The sequence below is a fragment of the Orbicella franksi genome, chromosome 10, assembly GCF_964199315.1.
Source record: "Orbicella franksi chromosome 10, jaOrbFran1.1, whole genome shotgun sequence".
In the NCBI taxonomy this organism is placed as follows: Eukaryota; Metazoa; Cnidaria; class Anthozoa; order Scleractinia; family Merulinidae; genus Orbicella; species Orbicella franksi.
In genome coordinates this window covers 2,472,720-2,495,690 of record NC_138154.1, presented here as the reverse complement: position 1 = coordinate 2,495,690, position 22,971 = coordinate 2,472,720, and the positions used below count along the sequence as shown (strand labels likewise).

The 22,971-nt window shown below is 39.4% G+C and overlaps 2 protein-coding genes across 2 annotated transcripts in view; both read left to right on the top strand.

Annotated features, from left to right (window-relative positions):
- The first annotated feature begins 8,643 nt into the window (after nucleotides 1-8,643).
- Nucleotides 8,644-22,971, top strand: part of LOC145499888 (uncharacterized) — a 79,028-nt gene continuing 64,700 nt past the window's right edge. The window contains exon 1 of the mRNA XM_081479411.1: nucleotides 8,644-12,537. Within this exon, the coding sequence (XP_081335537.1) occupies nucleotides 10,396-11,472 (1,077 nt within the window). The 5' untranslated portion in view covers nucleotides 8,644-10,395 and the 3' untranslated portion in view covers nucleotides 11,473-12,537. The remainder of the gene's footprint in view (nucleotides 12,538-22,971) is intronic.
- Nucleotides 16,557-17,592, top strand: LOC145499779 (uncharacterized). The gene has a single exon (XM_081479306.1). It carries the CDS (start codon nucleotides 16,668-16,670, stop codon nucleotides 17,391-17,393), a length of 726 nt encoding a protein of 241 aa, XP_081335432.1. The 5' UTR covers nucleotides 16,557-16,667; the 3' UTR covers nucleotides 17,394-17,592.

Below are 22,971 nucleotides of genomic sequence, written 5' to 3'. Positions count from 1 at the left end.
TGTCGTTCATAAAGTATAGTGCGACAGCAAGAAGTAAAACATTAAATATGTGCTTTGAAGGGGCAAAGCAAGCAAACAATGCCAAAAAGGTTTTATAACACTTTTTTCAAACTTTATTAGTATCTCGGAAGGTACCTGTATTACCTTTTTTCTGGAAAATGTCCAAATGGATGAAATTCGTACCGGAATTTCTGGGTTTTCCGAACAAATGTTAAGTGCTCATAGGTTTATTTCCAGTGGATTAAATTTCAATCAAGAAATTTGCATAAAGTTGTTTTCAGAAACACTTTTGCGTGAAGTCAGCCTTTTCGATTTTTAACATTTGGTAGATTACTTTGCAAACGAGTGATTCTTTTTTACAAACGGATAACAGCAACCTTTCGAACGGCTCAGAATGCATGTTGTTTTGGAATGGACAGATTGTGCTTACCAATGGAGCTGTTTGAACCCATGATGATTTTATTTGAATGGTTGCTTAAGCTGTTCAAACGACGATGTTTTTGAATGGGCAGCCGCAAAAAAGGTCACATTTGAGTTTTGCTTGGCTTGTATGCGAAAATACGCAAACTTTGTTTTAATAAGTCAATAAATTATTGTTTAGGTTAAACTCTCAGCTAGAGGCCAAACCCTCCCATTTACCACTAAGAACCTCTTCGACCGCTGAAATGTCTGTCATTTTGTACTTGAAATTGCTTGTGTAAAATTGTAAACAAATATTGTTGTTTCTATTCGGGAATAAACCATTGAATGAAACACTGGAAAAAAAATCACTTAAAACTTTATTCGGCGATGATCCACGTGTGCAGGCTGCTTAATCGCAGTTTTCGCAGGTACTCCGGATTAATGCACCCATTGCAACAATATGAAATACCACAACGATAGATTAGATCGTAAAACATAAACAAGACATTGGCCATTAGAACACGATAACAATATTAGTATGTTAATGTTAACAAACTCTTGCTAGCGAACATGTAGCAAACTCAAACGTAGTGAACTCAACAAGTATCAAAACCGGCGTAAACGCTTTGTACCTCTCCAACAAAATAGTCACATCTCAAGGCTGCACTTTTTAAATCTGCGACTACTGTTAGTATTTATAAAGATTTTATCCAGTTTATTGTTTAGTAGTGTCTTTCAATGTAATTCATAGAGCTGCATGCAGTTGATAAATTTATGAGTCATTTATGGAGCCGGTTGTGGTTCATAAATTTGAGTCATTTGTAGAGCTGATTGTGGTTCATAAATTTATGAGTCATTTGTAGAGCTGGTTGTAGTTCATAAATTTATGAGTCATTTGTAGAGCTGGTTGTAGTTCATAAATTTATGAGTCATTTGTAGAGCTGGTTGTGGTTCATAAATTTATGAGTCATTTGTAGAGCTGGTTGTTGTTCATAAATTTATGAGTCATTTGTAATTCAAACTACAGAAACGAAAACTTCCTGACTGGACATTCTTAACAAAAGCTAAATTATACTATTATTGAGTATTACACAAAATGGAACATTTTCACATTTGTCATTGTGCAAAATAACCAAATATGGACAATTTTAATCTTAATTTTTCATAGTGCAAAAATGCATTTTCTTATTTATAATTGTTTATCCTATAGGTTTGCACTGACCAGTGACCTGGTCTTGTAGTAAAATGGCACTTAAGCCAACAGGACTGGCATCAGTGCCCACAAAAGTTGGAGCATCTAAATGGAAACACACCAAGACTGGTTCATGAGACAGTGATTCCTTTAAGGCTTTGAATGCCTTTGTCTGCTCTTCTCCCCAGAACCATTTCTGTTCCTTTTGCGTAAGCTTTCTGAGAGGCTCAATATTTGCATAATTGGGAATAAACTTCGCAATGTAACCACACGTCCCGAGAAAAGATAGAAGGTTGGACACGTTTTTCTGGCGGAGGCGTTGCTTTGATGGCTTCCATTTTCATTGGGTCAGGCTCGATTCCATTTGCTGAAACCAAGTGGCCTAAGATCGACATTTGTCATATGCTGAACTCACACTTAACTTTGTTGAGTTTGAGAATGAAATTGCGACATTGCTCAAAAACTTGCCGGAGGCGTTTCGTAAGTTCTGCCACAGTCGGAGCGTGAATAACTACGTCGTCAATCAAAATTCGCATGCCTTCGATGCCAATCAAAATCTTTTCCATCATGTTTTTGAAAGGCTTCGCTCGTATCACTGAGCCTGAAGGGAGTGCACTTAAAACAGCAACAACCTCAAGGTGTGATGAACATGGTAATATACCGTGACTCCTCAGCTAGCGGTAGCTGAAAAAACCACTCTTTGCGTCAATCTTTGCAAAATACTTAGAGACACACAGAGCATACAATGTATCGTCAACTTTTGGTAAAACATAGCGCTCTGTAATAACTGCCTTATTTACTTCACGTAAATGACAACTATTTTGGAACTATGACTAGCTTGGAAACCCAGGAACTTGGCTCATTGACCTCTTCGATAACATCTTCTAACATTCTGTCAAGCTCATTATTAACTGCTTCAATTTGACTGACAGGTATTCTTAGGTGTTGACTTGCTGGTTTGACCCCTGGGTCAATAGCAATCTTATGTTCAAAATTAGTTGCCCTTCCTAATCCTTCAAAGATATCAGAGTATATTCTTTGTGGAGTGAGTCCAGCTCACTATCGCTACCTCAGTTGACTAATTAATAGCCTGCGTAGGTACATTTAACTTAAAACTGGAATCGTGTCCTAAAAGAGATTCAGCGTTACCCACTATAACGTACACTTTAGCATTGACAGCACTGTTACTTGTTTTTATACAAGCATTGAAATAGCCTTTACATTGCAATGGCTTTTTTTGTCCATATGCTGCAAAGTGTTTTTCTGTTGGAGACAGTTCAAAGTTCTTAAATTGACTTCGGTACAATGTTGAAGATATTTTAATGTACTACAACCCGTGTCCGCAATCATTTTGGTCCTTTGGCCATTTAGTTTGACTGTAATTGAGCTGTCAGCATTGTTGAATGACATTACTGGCTCTTTCTCATCATCACTGGAGCTTTCATCAAGCCAAGTTCTTAGGCTGCGAACTTTGTTAGGGCGCTTGTTTGGAGGCCTGTGTTGTTGCTGGTTCTGGTTGGAATTGGACTGCTCCTTTAGGCTGGGAACAACAATCTTTTTGCAGAAGCCCTATTTTTTTGCAGCCATTGCATCTGGAGTCGATTGCCCCGCATTCGTTCGGGCTGTGGCCATCCTTTCCACCACACCTGTAGCTGGCGTACGTGGGTTTTGCTGGTTCTTTCTGGTTGTTGAGAATGCGGTCAATGGGGATAGGGTTTTCCTTTGTTCCGCTTGCTATCAGAAGTGAGTCTTGTCTCGCATTCTCTTCACTTCTCTCAAGCTTAATCATTCTGGACAGGTCAAGCTTCTCCTGTTGCAGCAACTTCTCTTGCAGAGTCTTGGAGTTACACTTTTTGACAATTTGGTCACAGATCATTTCCTCCTCTAATGTCCCAAAGTCGCAGGATTTTGCGAGTTCTCAGAGGGTTGTCAAGTATGTATCAATGAACTCATCTGCCCTGTGTACTTGAGACCAGAATTTGTAGCGTTCTGCTACAATGTTTCGTTTTGGAGCAAAATAGCCATCGATGGCCGTTTTCACTTCTGTGAAGAACTCATGCTTGCCTGGAAGCGTGTTGAAAATGCGCTGTTCTGCCGGGCCAAGGCAGTGTAGCAGTGTAGCTCTCTGGATGTTGTCTTCTTTCTTGGAGAGACCTGAAGCGATCAAGTAACTTCCGAATGCACTGACCAACTGCTTCCACTCACTGTAAAGGTCTGAAACATCCATGTTTTGATCAAAGATTGAGCAAAAGAAAGGAAAAGTCGCCTTCACAATTTTTCCGTTGGGCTTGACAAAATAGATGCCATTTTGTAAACATGTAACACTGCCTTTGTTCCACCCCCTCCCCCCACATATATGAACATAAAACAATGACATGACTTTCTGGACAAAACCAAACCTAGTACGGGAGACAAGGGAAAACATGTTTAATTCATCTTTAATGCAGATTTAATGCATAAATTAATTGTCTAACGGGAATGGAGTGACCAATCCAACCATCACTATACCTCATGGTATGAGGAACATACCATGAGGTAAAAATGAACAATTCTTGCATGAACATCTTCTTGAAGGCTTATATTTCAAAGTACTGAACTCAAATTTTATTGTCATAGGCTGAATGATGTATACCTGCATTATTGTAATGTTAGCCGTTGGGCTTCCTTTATAGAGAATAAAAAGTGTTGTAACTTTGAATAAATTCGTTTTTTGGTCTATATACTAAAAAGAACATTACACGTTAGCTCGAAGATATGAATTTTATGTTCTCCTGGCAAGAACGATATCTCACTTGAACATAAAATTCATATCTTCTCACCACTGTGTAATATCCTCTGTATATGCAAATAAACTGGTTACATATGAATATATAGGAGCAACATATGATGGCAGGAGGGTAATAAACATGAAATGTAACATTTTTCTCCTTAAATTTCATTTTTACATGCGTGCGGGTCATGTCTTGCACACATATGGGAGTGCATGCATGTGCCAACCTGCGAACGTACCACACATGCACAAACAAACCTGAAAGCTGATGTGATATGATGCGACATTGCGCTTCAAATAAATGCAGATTACGATGATAGCACACAAGATTTAGCGTGCGCAAATCTCTCATACAATTATTTTCCTCGAAGTAATAGCATAGTAGAAACTTTGGGGTGTGTGTGTGATGTGCTGTTATGGGGTGGGGATCTTTTCATGAATTGCAACCCTCTCCCTTTCCTCTAGTAAGGGGTAAAACAGTCTAACTTTTTTCACATTTGCAAATTTTGGTTATTCTCTTAACATAAGTACATTAAAAATCCATATATATTTTAATCCAGATTTATTGGTCTTGTACAATAATATACAATTCATAGTGCAAGTCAGAAAACAGTTAAATAAAGCCTAGAAACAACAACATTACTTTGAAATGAATTTTCCACTTCCTAAAGTATTGATCGATGTATATTGAAAATTGAGTAATAACCTCTAAATTTGTTAGGCGGGTAACTCTAGCCAGACATACTCAAGAACTGAAACAAAACATAACGCTATGAAAACCTGTCTCATGAATCTGTGTGCAAGACATGATCCTTGCACATGTAAAAATAAAATAGGAAAATGGTATATTTCATGTTTATTACCCTCCTGCCATCGTATGTTGCTCCTATGCATTTGTATGTAACCAATGTATTTGATAATCATATAACCTGTGTATTACCGTATGTGTCTGTATGTACTTGTTTGTTATTCATATGTTATTTGTATGTACTTGTATATTACTTTTATGTACTTGTATGGTGTTTTAGTCATGATCGTTCATTGTAGTAGGACACTCCCAACTGTTATCGTTTTCTTGGAAAAACTACTTTATCAAACAATTTCACAAAGGCAAAAATAGCAAATTTTTACCTAAATGCATTTCTTCCTTATTGATAGCTGTGTCAGTGCCAAATGCCTGGAATAGATGGGTTCACACTCTTAGTTGCACCATGGGTAATCAGGATAACATTGCTAAGAAACAAAGCGGCAAAAGAGAAAATAATCCCTCTTAACTCGCCAGTCATCGTAGTCAACGATTCTGCTCAGAAAATCAGCTCTATCATTAGCAGATCTTGGAATCCACTCCACTTTCAACTTGATGTTGTTAAGCAAGCACATAGAGGAGTAATAAAACACTTGTGTGTGAATTCATGACACTCGTACCTCAATTGACCCAAAGATAGCATTTACCATTGAACCTGAGAATAATGGACAGATACCCTTCTTAGACACCCTGGTATCCAGGAACAATGGCATCATAACCATTGATGTTTACAGGAAATCTACTTACACGGACCGATATCTGGATTTTTATTCACACCAAGAAATGAAACATAAGCTGAGTACTGCCACCACTCTCCTGAATCGTGCTTCTAACCTCCCAAGCACCCCCAAGGGAAAAACTAAAGAATTAATCCATGTCCCTGATGCTCTGAAATCGAACAGCTACCCACTATCGGTCATATCTAACATCTTGAAGAAGAAACCACCCCCAGCAATCACACCATCTCCAGAAGAATTGGTAGGAATGTTCTTTGGATGGGCTGATGCTCCTGACTTACTCATTGGCTTCGCAGTTTTACCTTACATCAAAGGCCTAACTGAACCTCTCTCAAGACTTCTAAGAAACAATGGAATACAAACTACAAGCAGACCCCTTAAGACATTACAACAAGAGTTTGTTTCTCTGAAATCAAGACCATCCATGGAACTACAAACAAATGTTGTTTACAAATCCCATGCGCCAATTGCCTGTGGAGTTATGTCAGTGAGACTGGTAGATGTTTACAAACAAGGAAGAAAGAACATATTAGAAACACAAAAACCTTCAAAAAAGGTTCCAACATTGCTTCACATGCCTGGTTGAATGACCATTCTGTCGACTTTAACAATGTATATGTGATCAACAAGGGAAATTTCCGCGTTAGAAAAACTTTGGAATCCTGGCACACAGCAATTACGAACCAGCTGAAAATAATGCGAAACAATTACCAAGACAATATTCAATTTTATTTTGAACCTCACATTAGCATTTTTTACTCGCACACAAGCATTTCTATTTTATTATAATTTTGTTTTTTCACACTTTTCTTAGCATATATTTAAACTTTTGCACTTTCTATCTATTACTCGTTAAAGACTACAGACTGGTAGTCAAAAGCTCGTTTTAAACAAATTTTTAACCAGAGATCATTTTTCTATTTTTCCAAATGTGTAAGGATATATATAATAATATTTTAATTCTTGGAAATATGGCATTGCAAGATATAACTTACAAAAACACCAGGTGCCTACTGAGGAGTACTGTTATTTTATCAAGTTTCAAGTATACTTTAAAATCAAATTACAAATATAATAAAAATAAGGCAAAGTTGATATTTGTTACAATAGCCCAATACTGGTATATATTCCTAACAACCAACATAAACAAGTCTAACACTTGAACAAAAAATGCTTACAGAGAGTTAATTCAGAATTGCTGTGAAAAAAGATATTTCATCCAATTTGCAACTCTGATCGTTTGTTAATTCTCTGTCTATAATTTTTCAACTCGGCTTGCTTTGTTATTCGCCTGACGATATCTTTCTAATAAAGATGGCATATTGCGTTACAGCATTTATCTTCTCTCCTGCATCTTAATTATGTATATCTTAGATCTATGATTCACTTTTTTCAAATTAGCATTTCTCCCATATTATTTCTAGTTGTCAGATGGCAAACGTTTTCAAATTGCTTGTCTGACTATTTACGCATTGTGTATCTATTTTATATGACTTGTATTCTCTTGCGCATGAGTATAGGCTACTTGGAGCCTCTTGTTTATTTGATCAGAGTTTGTCATGGAAAACAGTCTTCGTGAATTGTCCATTCTGAAAAGTAAAACTGAGAACTGAAATCCCAGAAAGAAGTTTTGCAACCAAAACCGAAGATATCAAGAAAACGCGACTTTATGGTACAGTAGCCACCAAATATCAATTTTGTGTAAACAAATTAACAGTTCTCAAGTAAACAAGCGAAAATCTGCTAGAGTCTACCACCAATTTAATTGATTTTTTAGATAAGAAACAGAAACCAAGTTTTATCTTAAGTTGGCTTATCATATTTTAATTTCTAATGTACTTTTCAACATGCGATCAATTGTTTCTTGATGATCACTTCAATATGGCCTTGGAGGTTGCGTGTTGTCACATTTCTTCAGAATTTCCAGATTCGAGGACATAATCGATATTGAGTGCCTCTTCAGCTTCAGACAAAGACTTAAACTTTTTCATTAGATGCCTGTTGACTCTTGAGCAACAGGAAGAACCTTTAAAACAAAACAAATACACCAAGATCACTCTAGTGATAGCACTTAAGCAAAATTTGTAGGAATATCAGCACAGAGTAAGAAAATTTCCTTTAACTAAAAGATGAGAAGCAATGGGCCACGACTCACGGGATAAAATGTTTACTTATCATTGGATATGAAAACAATTTAGTAATAGAAATTTTGTGTACAAACGTGTCCTCGAGGAATTGCATGTCTTGTTGACACAATTGGCACAAGCATTGCAGAAGGCTTTGTTTTTCATAGTAGGCCATTTGTCTGTCCACGCTTCTTCCCAAAAAGACAAATATGTTGTATGAGAGCTGAAATTTCTCCTGAGGACCATTCTCTTGGACCTAATGGCTGGTTTGAATCCGGGAAGAAACTTTTCCTTGACGCTCCTTCCACTGGTGCTCGCCTAGTAACTGGCTTTCCCACCTTCTGTAACAAAAGGCCTTTTGAAGGCCATGTTGCCCCGAGGAATCAGCAAAAAACACCAAGATATCATAGGGTGCGTTGCGGCACGATTATTTCTAGCTGTAGATTAAAGGTGAAAAAAACATTCTAGACTATTGAAGGTTGAAACGAACAGAACAGAGAAGTTTTAGATTTGAAAGAAATGGTCTCAAATTACAGCATGGATATGTGTGAAAGTGTTATTCGCATATAAATTGGCATTACGAACTTTCTTCTACCATGAAAATACTTCATACGTCTTTAAGGGTACCCAGTAGTTATCTTTGGTAAAATGAAGGAAAAACAAATCCTCTTTCAGATGGAAAAATACTCTAGAAAACTCCTTGGACGTTTAAGCTGCCATCTTGAAAATTACCCATCCACAATGCAATGCAATGATAGTGCATACATCACCTGTCATGCTAGGTGATACCTTTTAAAATTAAAAGTGAGGTACATAACAGGTCAAGACAAAAAAACCTCCATTTCTACATACTGATCCTTTAGTGAAATCCTCCCTGTTAATTGCATCCATAATGAGGTTGGTGATTATGAGCTCTCCATCTTCCATGGTTGCATGTGAATGCTTCACGTGATACTTTTTTATTCTTAGGGGGTATACCAACTTGTGGAAGTATCTTGCAAGATCCTCTTTGGAGCAGAGGTTTCCATCACCCATGATTTCAATGATCTTCATTTAAAAAAATTAACAGAAATTTATATTAATTTAAAGACAAATTGAGTTAATTGAAGAAACATAAATTGTTACAGAAATTTGCAGGTTTTTTGTCTCTATTTTATAAACATCTACAATATGTGCATATAATAGTTGTGAGACACTAAATCTGTTTATAATAACACACCTCGCTAGGTTAATGATTTGATTTGACTGCTGGACTAAACATCATACATTGGCCAAATATTGATCATATTTACTTCGTTCATTGCACTCACTTCATTTTCTTTCTTTTTTTAAGTTCACAGTTTCTTTAATCTAACAACCAGTAAACAAATTCATTGTGTTTTATAACTTGATTAGATACATTTACCTTACTCGCTATAGCTACAAGGATTCCATAGTTTTCACAAATACGGTCATCAACATCCGGGTACAACCCAGCTATTTTATGCTTCAGGCATTTCCCTTCTTCTATCACTTCAGCCACATTGATGGCCAGAAGTGGGCCCAAGGCCATTGGTGCTTTCTCATATCTCTCTTTCCATGTAACTTCAGCTTGCTGTTGCTGCTCTAGTCCATTTGGACTACATGGTCCCAGGACAAACAGAATGAATGTTAGGCGACATAATTCAGGTGGCGAAAAAGTGTGAATCTGAAGAATCAACATGGCATAAATCTTTTCCAGTCAGGGGCTAGATACTTTTAGAAAAACACAGCGTGGAAGTCAACATCACAATCTGGTAGGTAACCCAGGTGAGAAAGTGTAAAACTCATAGTTACGTCCCTGATTTAGGCCACCTAATGGACATAAACTATTTATGATTTGCACTAATTTGTGAAATAAAGCCCTTGATTAGAAAATTAAAACGTGGCCTGAGGCGCAGAGTGTTCATTCTGCAGCCTGCAAGTGTGTTTACACTCACTTGCTATCCCTTAAAACCATGAAATGTTATTGTGTAGCAAGGAAAAAGCCAGTCAGGCATGGGAAACCTACTGCAACCAGCAACGATCTTATTAGTTTGTGGTTTTGAGGTTTGCATGTGTGTGCAGAACTTTATTGGTCAGTACACAATTGACCCAGCAGCATGAAATCAAAGCTTAAGTGTTCAGGTGATATTTCTGGAAATGAGGTTGCAACCATGCTTTGTCTGCCGAACTTGCTTGGTGTTACTCTGTACATCACTCTCAGGAACCTGAATAATTCATTTCTTTGGACGTTTGTACAGACATATGGATGACAGCAAGTTGGGTATTTGTTCGTGTCTTCCGTGGCTGATCCTGCACAAGTCTCCCTCACTTTAATCCAGCTAACTCCACATGTAGTTATCATGCGGCCAATGAGTGATTTATGTTTTACTTGTCAACATAATAACACTCAAATTGTCCGATCAGCAAATCTTTCTGAGCACGCGAAATCAGCAGTTGTACGCGCTCAGGAAGAACATTTGTTTAGGTCAAGTAGTGAGCGAAGCTTCTACAGAACTACTGTAAAAGCCATAGAGCCTACCGCACACCAGGTTCTGACTGCAAACAAAGGGATCATTCCAAAGAACAACCCTCCCTGTTCTTTGAAGGGCAAGATGCATTATTCGTACGATTATGCACAACAAGTCCACTATCCAAGTAATCCCTTGCAGCCGGGACCCATTTATTTCAAAACACCACGGAAATGTGCTATTTTTGGTGTCTGCTGCGAAGCGATTCCTCGTCAAGTAAATTTCTTAGTTGACGAGTCAGTTCTCACAGGTAAGGGAGCCAACAGTACTATCAGCTTGGTTCATTACTATTTTGGGAAATTCGGACTTGGCGAAACAGGCGTCTACATTCACGCGGACAACTGTTCTGGTCAAAATAAAAACAATTATTTTCTTTGGTACTATGCCTGGAGAATAATTGTTGGTTTGCACTGGAACATTCTGTATTCATTTCTGGTTGCTGGTCACACCAAGTTCTCTCCAGACTGGTGTTTTGGCTTGGCTAAGCAGGCGGTCCGAAAAACTTTTCTTTCGGACCTATTCGAGTTGGCCCGTACGATCAACAACTCGACTGTCACAGGCGTGAATGTCACACAACTCTGTGGACTTCATGACGGTTCAGTTATAGTTCTTACTTACAACTGGGTAAGTTTTCTTGATCCCTACTTCAAGAAATTGGCAGGAGTAAAGGGCTATCATCATTTTCGCTTCAGTAAAGACGCGCCAGGGCGGGTTTACTGTAAGCGTTATGCTGACTCTGAAGAAGTAGAGTTCGACTTACTAAAAGATCAAGCAAAACTTCTACCTTATACGCTTCCTCCTGTCATAAAACCATTAGGCCTGGATTTAGAAAGGAAGAATTATCTGTATAAGGAAATTAGACAATTTTGTAAACCAGATTCTGTGAATCTAGTCGCACCAAAACCTTGATGCGTCTTAGTGAAAGAATTGGAGCTATTAATTGCAACTCTACATGAATGGCAACATGTAGTGTCAATCATACATTTCAGGTTGTTTGAATCAATGAACGTCGAAGCTGAACGTGCGGGATAGTTCACAATAGATAAGCTTAGTAAACATTCCGGGTAAATACCGCAGCCATACTTTTGACAATTTCGGCAAGGCACAAGCTTATTTCCGAATTTGTAAACATATTTATGTAGTACATTTTAAAAATAACACCTGGTTGTTTGATGTAGCGAATTCGTGACAAGGTTCATTCGCGAAATCTGTCAAGCGTAAACAATCATGACCGTCGAGCTATTATGCAAATTTCAGCTTGTCGGCTGTTTGTGTTCGCCGTGCAATGTTTGGATCGAAATTTCGACAAACGCTCAAATAATATTTAAAATGTAAAATTTAAAATTCATCTTTTACCTTTCTCTTTGTGTCTGTGAGAAAACTACGGTGAACATTTGCTTGTATGACCAGCGAGAAGTTTTCATTCACGTCAAATCAGCTGATAAATCGTAAACACAGGCGACCAAAACACAAACTGACATCGCGCGCTCATGCATTCTAAATACATTTCTGCACTTTCCCATCATACTGAATAACTATATATAAATCTTTTTATCTTGCTACTTATGTTAAAAGAACAGTTAATTACTGACTGTAAGGTATTGAAAACTAATAATTGCTAAACGCGTTTTATTCCTTGCGGACTAGTTCCACCGGCACTCAAGAGAAGCGTTTGCCAAGGGTTTGCGAAAAGTTAGCAAAGGGTTTGTGAAGCGTTTGAAAAGGGTTTGAGAAGCATTTGCAAAGGGTTTGAGAAGCGTTTGACACGCTTTGCAAACCGTTTGACAGGCGTTTGCAAAAGGTTTGAAAAGCGTTTGAAATGCTTTCCAAGCGTTTGTAAGGAGTTTGCGAAGGGTTTGCAAAGCGTTTGAAAAGAGTTTGCGAAGCGTTTGAAACGCTGTCAAACCCCGTTTGTGAGGCGTTTCAAACGCCCTAAAAACGCTGTTTTCAATAAGACGTGTTTTCCTATGGAAGGTCACAAATACTTTGACCATGCTATTTTGTGAACATTGGAATTCCAATGTAGCAATTAAGACTTGAATCTTATACAGGGACCTCAGACAAAAGGAAGTTTATCCAAACCAAGTTGAAGAGAAGCTAGACGAATTAGAGACAAATGCAAATGCTGCACCCAGCTCTAGGTCAATCACCTTTATGAATGTCTTGAGGGACAACAAGTATATTAATGCAAAAATGAAGAACATAAAAATATACACTGACGACAAAATTGCTAGCCCCAAAGTCTGAAATGGAAATGAAGAGAAGACAGTTTTTGGAACGAAAAAGCAGAACAGCTGGTCAAGTCTTCCAAAACATCACACTGTGGTAAAACTACCATAGCCGGACTTTGCGGAAGACCTCACTTATTGAGAGAGATGCCTGCAAACTTATCCAAGACGAAAAAGAGTTATTTGGGAAAGACAACATTGAAAGTGGAAACAAGCTGGGGCAACAAAAGAGTGACACAATAGCTAAAAATTTAGATCACATGGCTGCAGCTCATTTAGCAGTCAAAAGTCATGATGCTGACATCGAAAAAATGCCACTAAGAGTTTAAAAAAGGAAAGTCAATTCAGGAGAAAAATGTATCAACTGTAAAATGCAAAAGACAGAAAGCATTAATAGACGGAGTATACACAGAACTGAAATTAGCCCAAGAGGCAACTCTTAAATCCATCAAGACAAAACATCAACAACTTTAAATTCACCTGAGTGCAAGAAAAGATGACAGTGAAGCAGAAGCTGAACAGCTGCTTAGCTCTAAAGTGAAGAAGAAAAACTCTAGATTAGTAGACAGTTAATAGCTACATGACAAACTGTATTCACTCAAAGGGGCATTGCATCCTTCATAACATTTTTGACTCATTGATGTGGCGCTTTTTTTTCAATCAATACTCGTGGCTGCTGGTTTAGTTATGGTTCCTGGTGACAGAATCATTGTGAGCATTGCCAAAATTTGGAAAGAGAGGTTAATGGGAAATTGATGAAATACATGCATTTAAAACTAGAGAAAATTAATACACCGCTCTAATATAAAGCGCTGCTCTGCAGGTCACATGCTTCTAAGTGCTGTGTGTGTTATCAAAGAGTGCAGCGCTTATTGAAGGCCGTGCTTATTATTTTTTCTCTTATGTATGGCACATATGTGAGTAAATATGGTAAAAGAAAGATATCTTTTCCCTTTTTGTCATTATGTTATGATTTTCTTATTGGTGATATCACACATTCTAAGTCTACCTCCTCAGATTGAATTTTCAGGGGGATGTAAGTAGTCCTTTCCATTTTTCGAAGTGGTACAACTTTGTTCATGTGACTTAAAGAGGTTTATTTTTTGCATAAAAATGACAAACAATTGTCAATCCATTTGTTCTAACTAGACACTGATGATCGCCAAATTTTGTTATAGTTATCAAATTTACAGTTGTGTTCACAGGTATTGCCTACACCTGTGAAATATACAGAAAAAAATCATAATTTGATTAATTTTGTACATTGAAAGTATATAACTGTTAAGTATGTATTAATTGTTAAAACGATGTTTGATTTGTTGATTTATGTTGTATAAGTGCATTTTCTTTATGTGAGTAGTTAACATGTTAAGAGTGCCTGCCAGTAAAAATCAGACAAATTCTTAATTTCGCGGCAAGGGTCGAAAATTCATTTTCGCTCATTTTCCTATGGTAGATTAGACTGAGACCAATAAGGTGAGGAGGTAATGTGATGAAATTTATATTTCTCTGCAAATGTTTTGAATGCCTCAGATGTGAATTGAGCTCCGTTGTGGGTGATGAGAGTATGGGGAACGCCGTGACGTCCAAAGTGTTGTTTGGTTGCTTGTATGACCGCTGAGGCCTGGATGGAGGGAAGCCGATCAAGTTCGTAATAGTCACTGTAATGGTCCACAGTGACCAAATAGGCAGACCCATTGAGAGCAAACAGATCTTGAGAAACCAGTTGCCAGGGTAGCGTGGGCACTGGGTAAGGCTTTAGTGGTTCTCGAGGATGTTGCTGGGCATGCTGTGCACAAGTGGTGTAGTTTGTGCACATGTCTGTGATTTGGCTGTTGAGGCCCGGCCAGAACACACAGCTATGAGCATGTCTAAGAGTAAACTCAGTACCGCAATGAGCTGCATGCAGCTTATAGAGGATGCTTGGTCGAAGCGAAGAAGGTATGACAACACGATCTTGTTTATATAGGAGTCCTTCGTGCGTGGTAAGTTCATGACGGACCGACCAATATGGATGTACGAGGACAGGAACTGCGGCTTTGTCATTTGGCCATCCTGTTTCAATGAGAGTATGCAGAGCTTTCTGTTCAGGATCTGTGTTTGCTTCAGTTCGGATTTCCTGGACAGTGGCATCCAGGAAACCAGAGAGTTCTGGGTTGTTCCCTTCAAACTCCACACGGTACTATGGAGGCCCGTTCTGGTCAAAATTGTAGTAATAAAATTGCCCCACAAGTCAGTTTTTTCAGTCAATGTTTTATTTTTTACGAGCTTGCTGTGTATTTTCATCGGCGGTACAAATTTCTTTTTCGAGGTGTTTGCTTATTTTTTTTAGCAGCCTGAATTATTTTAATTTAGTCAGGTCAAATTTTTTGTGGGTACTACGAATGAATTTTTTCACTCGTACTGCAAATTATTTTTGACTGGTACTGCGAATTATTTTTTACTTGTGGTACTGAGAATTATTTTTTCATTGGCGCTGACAATTATTTTTCAAGGTATCGTGAATTTATTATTTGGCCTACAATACATTGCGGGCTTGCGATTTGAGGGGGACTGGCTTGAGTACTTTCCCGCTCAATTTCTTCGCGCCATCTTTGAGGTTTCATCTTTTAATTGTATTGAAAATATTTGGAGATGGATAAATCTGTTCAACGGCAGATATGTGAGATAGCCAATAATGCTATAACAGAAATCAGTCGAATTTCTCAGCTAGTGAACTCCACTCACACTGCGGCAGCAAGTAATCAGCGAAGTTCTTCCTCTTCGAGTCCATTATCTTCTGGTTCTGCTTCTAGTGCCCTTCTGTCAGGATCAGAATCGGGATCTTCTTCTAGAAGTTCAGGAAGTTTGGTAAGTGAACTGCACCGAAGATTCCCGAGTATGCAAGGAACAACTCATCGTAGTTCTGCTCCTACTTCGAGCGGTAGACGCCGCTCTAATTCGACACAAAGGGTTGGCCGTCCATCGAATGAGTTTGCCATCAAAGACATTATTATTGTGGGTTTACAGTGTGAAAAAACACCAACAACTCGCCAGGAAAAGGTCAGTCTCCAGCGTAGAAATCGTGTTATAAGTGGATTTACAATTGACAAAGGGTGGAATGAAAAAACCCTTTACAATAAAGTGAAAGCACAGTTTCCAGAGGAATGCAAATACATTGAGTTCGAATTCGTGAAGAATATCTCTGGAGTGCTAGTGAAACCGACATTGGCTTCAGGGGTGAAGATCAATGGAAACATTTTGCTGAAAAGCATTGCTTCTACAGGTGCTGTGTATGTGCGTTTACTGGTCAAAGATGACCCTGATGAGGTGGACAGTGGTATTCAAAGGAGTATGGATGATTTCATGTCAGAAGTAAATCAAGAGAGCATCATCGTACAAGATGAGGTGCAATCTATGAACTGTGAAGGGCCAAATACAAATAGACATAAGGAAGAGGAACATGCAGAGGAACAGGCACATGCAGTCGAATCTGCAGATGATGAAGAGCGAGATAGTGGAGAACAACATGCAGCCATAACTGTAGATGATCAAGAGGGAGGCAATGGAGAACAACATGTAGTACAACCTGCGGCTAATAAGGAACAGCCTGTAGATAATGGAGAGCCTCTCAGTGAGGCTGACTATTTGAGAATCATTGATAACATTACTGTCAATATTATTGATGAATGTAAGGGATTTCAAAATCCAGTTGCCATCCTGAAGAAAGCCCAAGAACACATTTTAGATGGAAGGCAGTTGGACATAGTTGACTCTTCAACAGAACTAAAAGGAAAGACCAACTTTATAATAATAGATAGGGACCATGTTTTTCAAGATGCATTAGCTGAAGTAGCATTAATTGACAACTTAAGGCTGCCACTTGAGGTAAATTTTATGGGAGAGGGAGCTCAGGACTTGGGGGGACCTAGAAAAGAGTTTTTCAGGTTAGTTCTCAAAGAAATCAAAGAAAAATTGTTTGACAGTGGACTCATCGAGGACTTTGCAGAACGTTACTATACATCTGGTATAATAATGGGATTAAGTGTTCTACGGAATGGGAAAATTCCCAGCTTTCTGTCTGAGGAACAACTTCAAGAACTTATTGATGATTCATCTGAGCATTCCCCCTGCATTGTCAACCTACGAAATGGTTTACGTAAAGTTGGAGTCCTGCAACTGATGGCAAAGCTTCCTTTGTTTTTATACCTTTTCAGGCCCTCTTCTAGCAAACTCAATGTGAGGAATCTTGTCCATTTGTTGGAACCAAAGTTTGCAGAGGAGGGTTCCAATACTAAGAGGTATGAAAAAGAAGTATATGCTGCATTTTACAAAGACGTGAAAGAAGTTGCTTCAGGGAGAAGGGTCACTGGATCCACCGCCCTAACCCTTAATCACATTTTGCAATTTGTTTGTGGCGCAGATGAGGAGCCAGCATTGGGGTTTTCCATTTCCCCGCAGATCAGATTTGTATCCAGCAGTGGGAGCTTCCTCCCTACTTCAAACACTTGCACTAATACATTGCATCTCCCAGTCAGTCGCACAGTCAGTCTTCCTTCAGATGACATACTCTGTAATCTGTATGACTATGCTTTTGGTAGCACATACTTTGGAATTATTTAACAGATTCCAATAATGTTATTGTAGAGTTAAGCATTATTATATCTGTTACCAAAAGGCTCTTTTCAGAAATGAGGATTACAAGTTTGAATTGAAACTTATGCTTTGTCAAGAGTTAATTTATAGAAAGGTGACAGTTTGTTTTGAAGGTTTTTACATTACAACAACTTGAACCTTGAAGTCAAGTTCGATTGAAAGAAGTCTGTCCCTTGAACATGATGTTGCTAATCACAAATGTTTCATTGGCCATGTTAAACAATGGTAATATTATTCATGACAACATCAGGCCATGTTGAGTTTGAACAGTTTTCAGTTAACTGACAGAAAATGGTTTTCAATCTAGGATATTCCTGCTTCAATCTAGGATATTCCTCATTCTTGGGTTTCCATTTTAACAACTTAGCTTTTGCAACTGGTTGGGTTTAGTAATGGTGCTTTGCATCAGTTTTGTATGTATTCAAGTGAGATCTCTAAATAGTGTTTTCTCCAGCCTTATTGATACATGTACCTCAATACTTTAGTGACAGCTATGGGAAGAGGTAGCAAAAGTTTACTTTCATACCCGGTATTTGTTACTTAACTTTGTCATTACTTTCCTTTAATAAAATGCTTATGTTATCAACCCAAGTATCATTTTTCTCTTTTTTCAGGGAAATTCTTTATATGGGAGAAATACCCACTCTTAGTACAGGGAATAGGCTATAGAACTCAGGCTGATGAACTGTAAAATGTTTTCCTGAATGGTTTCAATTCTCATATTCTGATGGTGTTCACTACTTTAGTTCATTGGTGTGGGTTTTGTTTGTGGCAAACAAACAAACAAAAGAATCAGAAAGAAGATAAAAGAGGCAACTGTGTAACAACTTATCCAGGTCATTACCACTCTTAATGTTAATGAAAAATGAAAGTGGGAGCTATTGAGTGCACTTTGAATGAAGAACTACAGACCTGCTGACTGTAAAATGGGTACAAAAGCCAAGTTGTTTTGAGGGGAGGTGGAGGGTGTGGGTGTTAACAAGATGATTTTTTAATCTTTCAAAGTAGGTTTTCTATTGTGACTCATACATCTGACTTCTCCCTCTGTTCATCATGGGATACAATTTTGCAGAGTGTCCCAAGGACCCAAAATGACTCTTTTGTAATAACCTGACTCAGTGCACTTAGGGTAATGCACTTTACCTTCTCTAATGTCTAGTCAAAATCTAGGTTGAGTTCAAATCTTTCCTCCAAAAAGCAGCAACAAACTGAGTTTTTTATTATTTGACACAGAAATCCTAGTTTTCAAAATTGCAAGCAGACATAAACGCTCACATCAACAGGGTTTTCCATCAGTGACTTCTATTCTTAAGTTTCTTCCTCGTTGAAAAGGACTAATGTCATGAGCTCGGCACTATTAAGGTAATTGTTCCGACCTTGATTATGGTCATATTGAAAGGGATCTGGCAGTTGCATCCTTTGCTCTTCTGTGAGCACAAAGGTTGGTGGATCAATCTGTACCTGGTAGTCTTCATCGCTCACTGTAACTGATTCATCAGCGTCAACACCATACTGTTCCATTTCATCTACAGTAAGTGCAGTGTGTTGAGAATTCATGTTTTGCAGCATGCCACTCGTCCACAGCTGGAGAGGGGACATATTATGCTCTGTTGACACTGGCCTTTGATTCATTTGATCAACAAATTCTTCAAGAGATTTATTGATTCTTGGTAAGTATATGTAATGAAGACAAAACAGATGCAGTTCATTTAAAGGGTCAAGAATACCAGTTTTTTCCATTTCGTCAAATAACTTTGCATAAAAACACAGGACGCCAGCATAAACATCCCTGTGAGCTCTTTCTACCCGGCAATTGTGAACAGATGATCCTGTGATATACTTCTCCTGTCTAAGCCTCTTCTTTCCAACATGAACTGGGCAACAAGAACATTCTCCATCCCATAATCACATCTTGCTCTTGATGGCAACCCATAGGTTTTTGTGCTCTCCTCAAAAAGTCTTAATACAGTCTCAGCTTTGTTATTGTCACAACACCTGCAATGGGTAATCAAACGTGAAAATCCATCTATACAAACATGGACTATAAGTTTCCATCAGATAAGCTTGTGGGCCGAGTCAAAGTGCCACAGCGAATTGGGTGTTGGAACATTATACTTTCGACGATAAATTACCAACCGCCACCTTAAAGCAGTGCCTACAGGGTCTAACCGTCGTAAACAGTTGCTCACCCTCCAGCGTTGAACTCGCAACCCTCTACTCCTCAAGGCTCCAATAAATCGTCTCCTACCAATATTTGGTGTGAGAAATCCACCATTGCTGACATTTGTATCAGCTGCAGTTATTTCTTTGTAGATTTGATCTAACTCATCATCAGATATGTCTGAATATTGTTCAAAATTATCACTTATACCTAACACCCTTCGTCTTCTTTGAAGCGTTGATACACTTATGTGAAGCAACTGGGCTATTTTTTCCCATGAAAAATGTATAGAACGCAAATATTCTATTTGTTCTTTCGTTATGTTCAAGGCTGGTCTTCCAGGTCCTTGACCCTCCATCCTTGGACTTGGTTGAGGATAAAATGAAACAGAATTCTCTGCACTTGATGCAGTAGTTTCACAAGACACGAGAAGTCTTTGAAGAGATTGCACATTGCTCTTCAAACGACGCACATGTTCAAGAAGGGGATCGCTCATTTGGGAAGTCATGTCATGCTCAATAAGGGTTAGAGTTGTGTACGAGTCTTGCAGCCGCTGCGTAGTCTCTTCTATTAAATCTTCGGTCCAGAAAACCTCATCACTTGCGCACACACTAACGACTCCTTTCAAATTTTGTAAGAAAAGGTGAAAACCTCTTTCGTTTCTTTCTCTGACAATGTTTCGCCTTGGCATTCTTTTGGATAGCACTCGCACAATTTTCAAAATGGCCGCCTAGTAAGTCAAAACACTCGAGCCAGTCCCCCTCGATCGCAAGCCCGCAATGTATTGTAGGCCAAATAATAAATTCACGATACCTTGAAAAATAATTGTCAGCGCCAATGAAAAAATAATTCTCAGTACCACAAGTAAAAAATAATTCGCAGTACCAGTCAAAAATAATTTGCAGTACGAGTGAAAAAATTCATTCGTAGTACCCACAAAAAATTTGACCTGACTAAATTAAAATAATTCAGGCTGCTAAAAAAAAATAAGCAGACACCGAGAAAAAGAAATTTGTACCGCCGATGAAAATACACAGCAAGCTCATAAAAAGTAAAACATTGACTGAAAAAACTGACTTGTGGGGCAATTTTATTACTACAATTTTGACCAGAACAGGCCTCCATACGGTACACCAATTCATCATGGACTCCCTTGTGTGTTGTCTCTGGCAGAGGTGCACGAGAAAGAGTGTCCGCAATAAGGAGTGAGGATCCTTTGCGATACTCCACCTGGAATAAGTAGCGCTGGAGTGTGAGCATCATGCTCTGCAGGCGGCGCGGGGCAGAGGCCAAAGGGCGTTTGAAAATGGTTTCCAGTGGTTTGTGATCACTGTGGACAGTAATCCCAGATTTTCCGAAGAGTAGCTGGTCAAACTTCTGAAAGGCATGCACAATGGCAAGTGTTTCTTTCTCAATTTGCGCATAGCACTGTTCAGTTGGGCTGAGGGAGCTGGAACTGTAGGCAACAGGTTGCCAATGGACGTCAGGTGTTGGGATGGTTGACAGGCTGAAGTAGGGCTGCACCAAGACCATATTCAGATGCATCAACTTGCAGTACCACTGGGGCATTTACATCAAAGTATCGAAGGGAGGGAGCTTTGGATACTAACTCCTTGGCTTTTGTGAATGCTTCGGTATGTTGATCAGCCCACAGGAACTCTTGGTCAACATGTGTAAGGTCACGGAGAGGGCGAACCACTTCACTCAGATTGGGACAAAATTTGGACAGGTAAGTAATGGTGCCCAAGAAACGTCGAGTGGCCGCCTTGTCCTGAGGTTGAGGCATATTCAAAACAGCATTGGTAATTTCGGTGCTTGGTTTGAGCCCCTCTGGGCTGAGGACATGTCCCATAAATGGTGCAGTATATGTTTTGAATTTAATCTCGTCAGGATTTAGTTTAAGATTGTGCTGAGAGAGTCGTTTCAAGAGCTCAAATACCGTGTTGTCATGATCAACATGTGCATCGGCCAGGGATTCGCCACGGCCAACCACAATAATGTCATCAGCAATATTGACGACACCTTCCATGCCACAAAGAATATCATGAAGACGACGCTGGAACTCTTCAGGAGCAGAGCTGATACCAAAAGGGAGTCGAGTCCAGCGGTACCTTCCCCATGGAGTGTGCATAGTGGTCAGAAAGGACGACTCATCAGTTAATCTGATTGTTTGGAATGCATCCTTGATGTCAAATGTGGAGAAAATCTTGGCCCGGTGGAAGCGGTGGATGTTTTCCTCTAGAGTAGGAATGGGGTACACTGGCCTGATGATGGCTTTGTTGATTGTTTGCAATGGGTCTAGGCAAATACGAACTTTCGCAGGTTTTGTGTCAGAGGCAGGGCGCTCACGAACCACCATATTTGAGATCCAGGGTGTGGGTTTGTTGACCCGAATCAACTGTCCCGTGTTAACAAGTTTGTCTAAGGCCTCTTTGATGGTGGGAAGTTTAGGGGCAGCATAACGGTGGGGAGCGGCTTGTATAGGTCGGATATCAGGGTTGAGAGTTAAGGAGAAGGGCTCGTCCAGTTCACCTAGTCCCTCGAATAAGTTAGCATAAGCAGACTTTATGTAATCAAATGTTAACTCACCAGGTGGTGGCAGAGGCAGCACTGGGGCAGTGAGCAGTGTATTTGCAGTGTCCACATCATACTTGAGAATTCCCATGCGTGTGCTGTCAGCAAGGCCTAGTAGTGGGGCATAGTACTGCTGAGAAGTAATGACTTGAGCCACTATGTCATAAGACATGCCACGACGAGTGCAGTGAAGTGTGACTTGGCCTCTGGTTGGGATGATGGATTTTGAATAATCCAGTAGTCGAACCACTGAGGGTTTAATTTGGATAGGTGGCAGCTGATTAAGGTCATTGACATGAATTGTATTGCACGAACAACCAGAGTCAACTTGAAATCTGAAGTGCTTTGATGGAGGTGATGATGATGTGGGACCGATGTTGAGGTCAACATAGATTCCTTTGGCTGCAGATTGCACCTGATAAACCTCATGAGTGACAATGTAGTCGGCTTGCGGGTCAGCTTCTGCATCTGCAGCTGACTCTGATACAACATGTATGGACGTGGCCCGGCACACTTGTTTCCAGTGACCCCGTTTTCCACAGCCATGGCAAGTGTCATTGGAGGTAGGACAGTCACGGCGGTTGGCATGTGGTGCACGCCCACACCACAGGCAGGTTGAAGCACTGGAAGGGCCAGGAGGTCGGTCCTTTCCACGTCGATTCGGATGGTGAGGAGTCTTGGATTTGTCCACTGCTGGGTAACCTTATGTGCTGCTTCCTTGAGGTGGTGTTTTGTTATGGCAGATTCAGTTTTCAGTCCAGCCTCAAAGTCACGCGCTTTGGAAATTACCTGAACGAAGGTCAGTGTTGA

Excerpts from the sequence above, each read along its gene's own strand:
- LOC145499779 (XM_081479306.1), top strand. The coding sequence starts at position 16,668 with ATGGGAGAGGGAGCTCAGGACTTGGGGGGACCTAGAAAAGAGTTTTTC.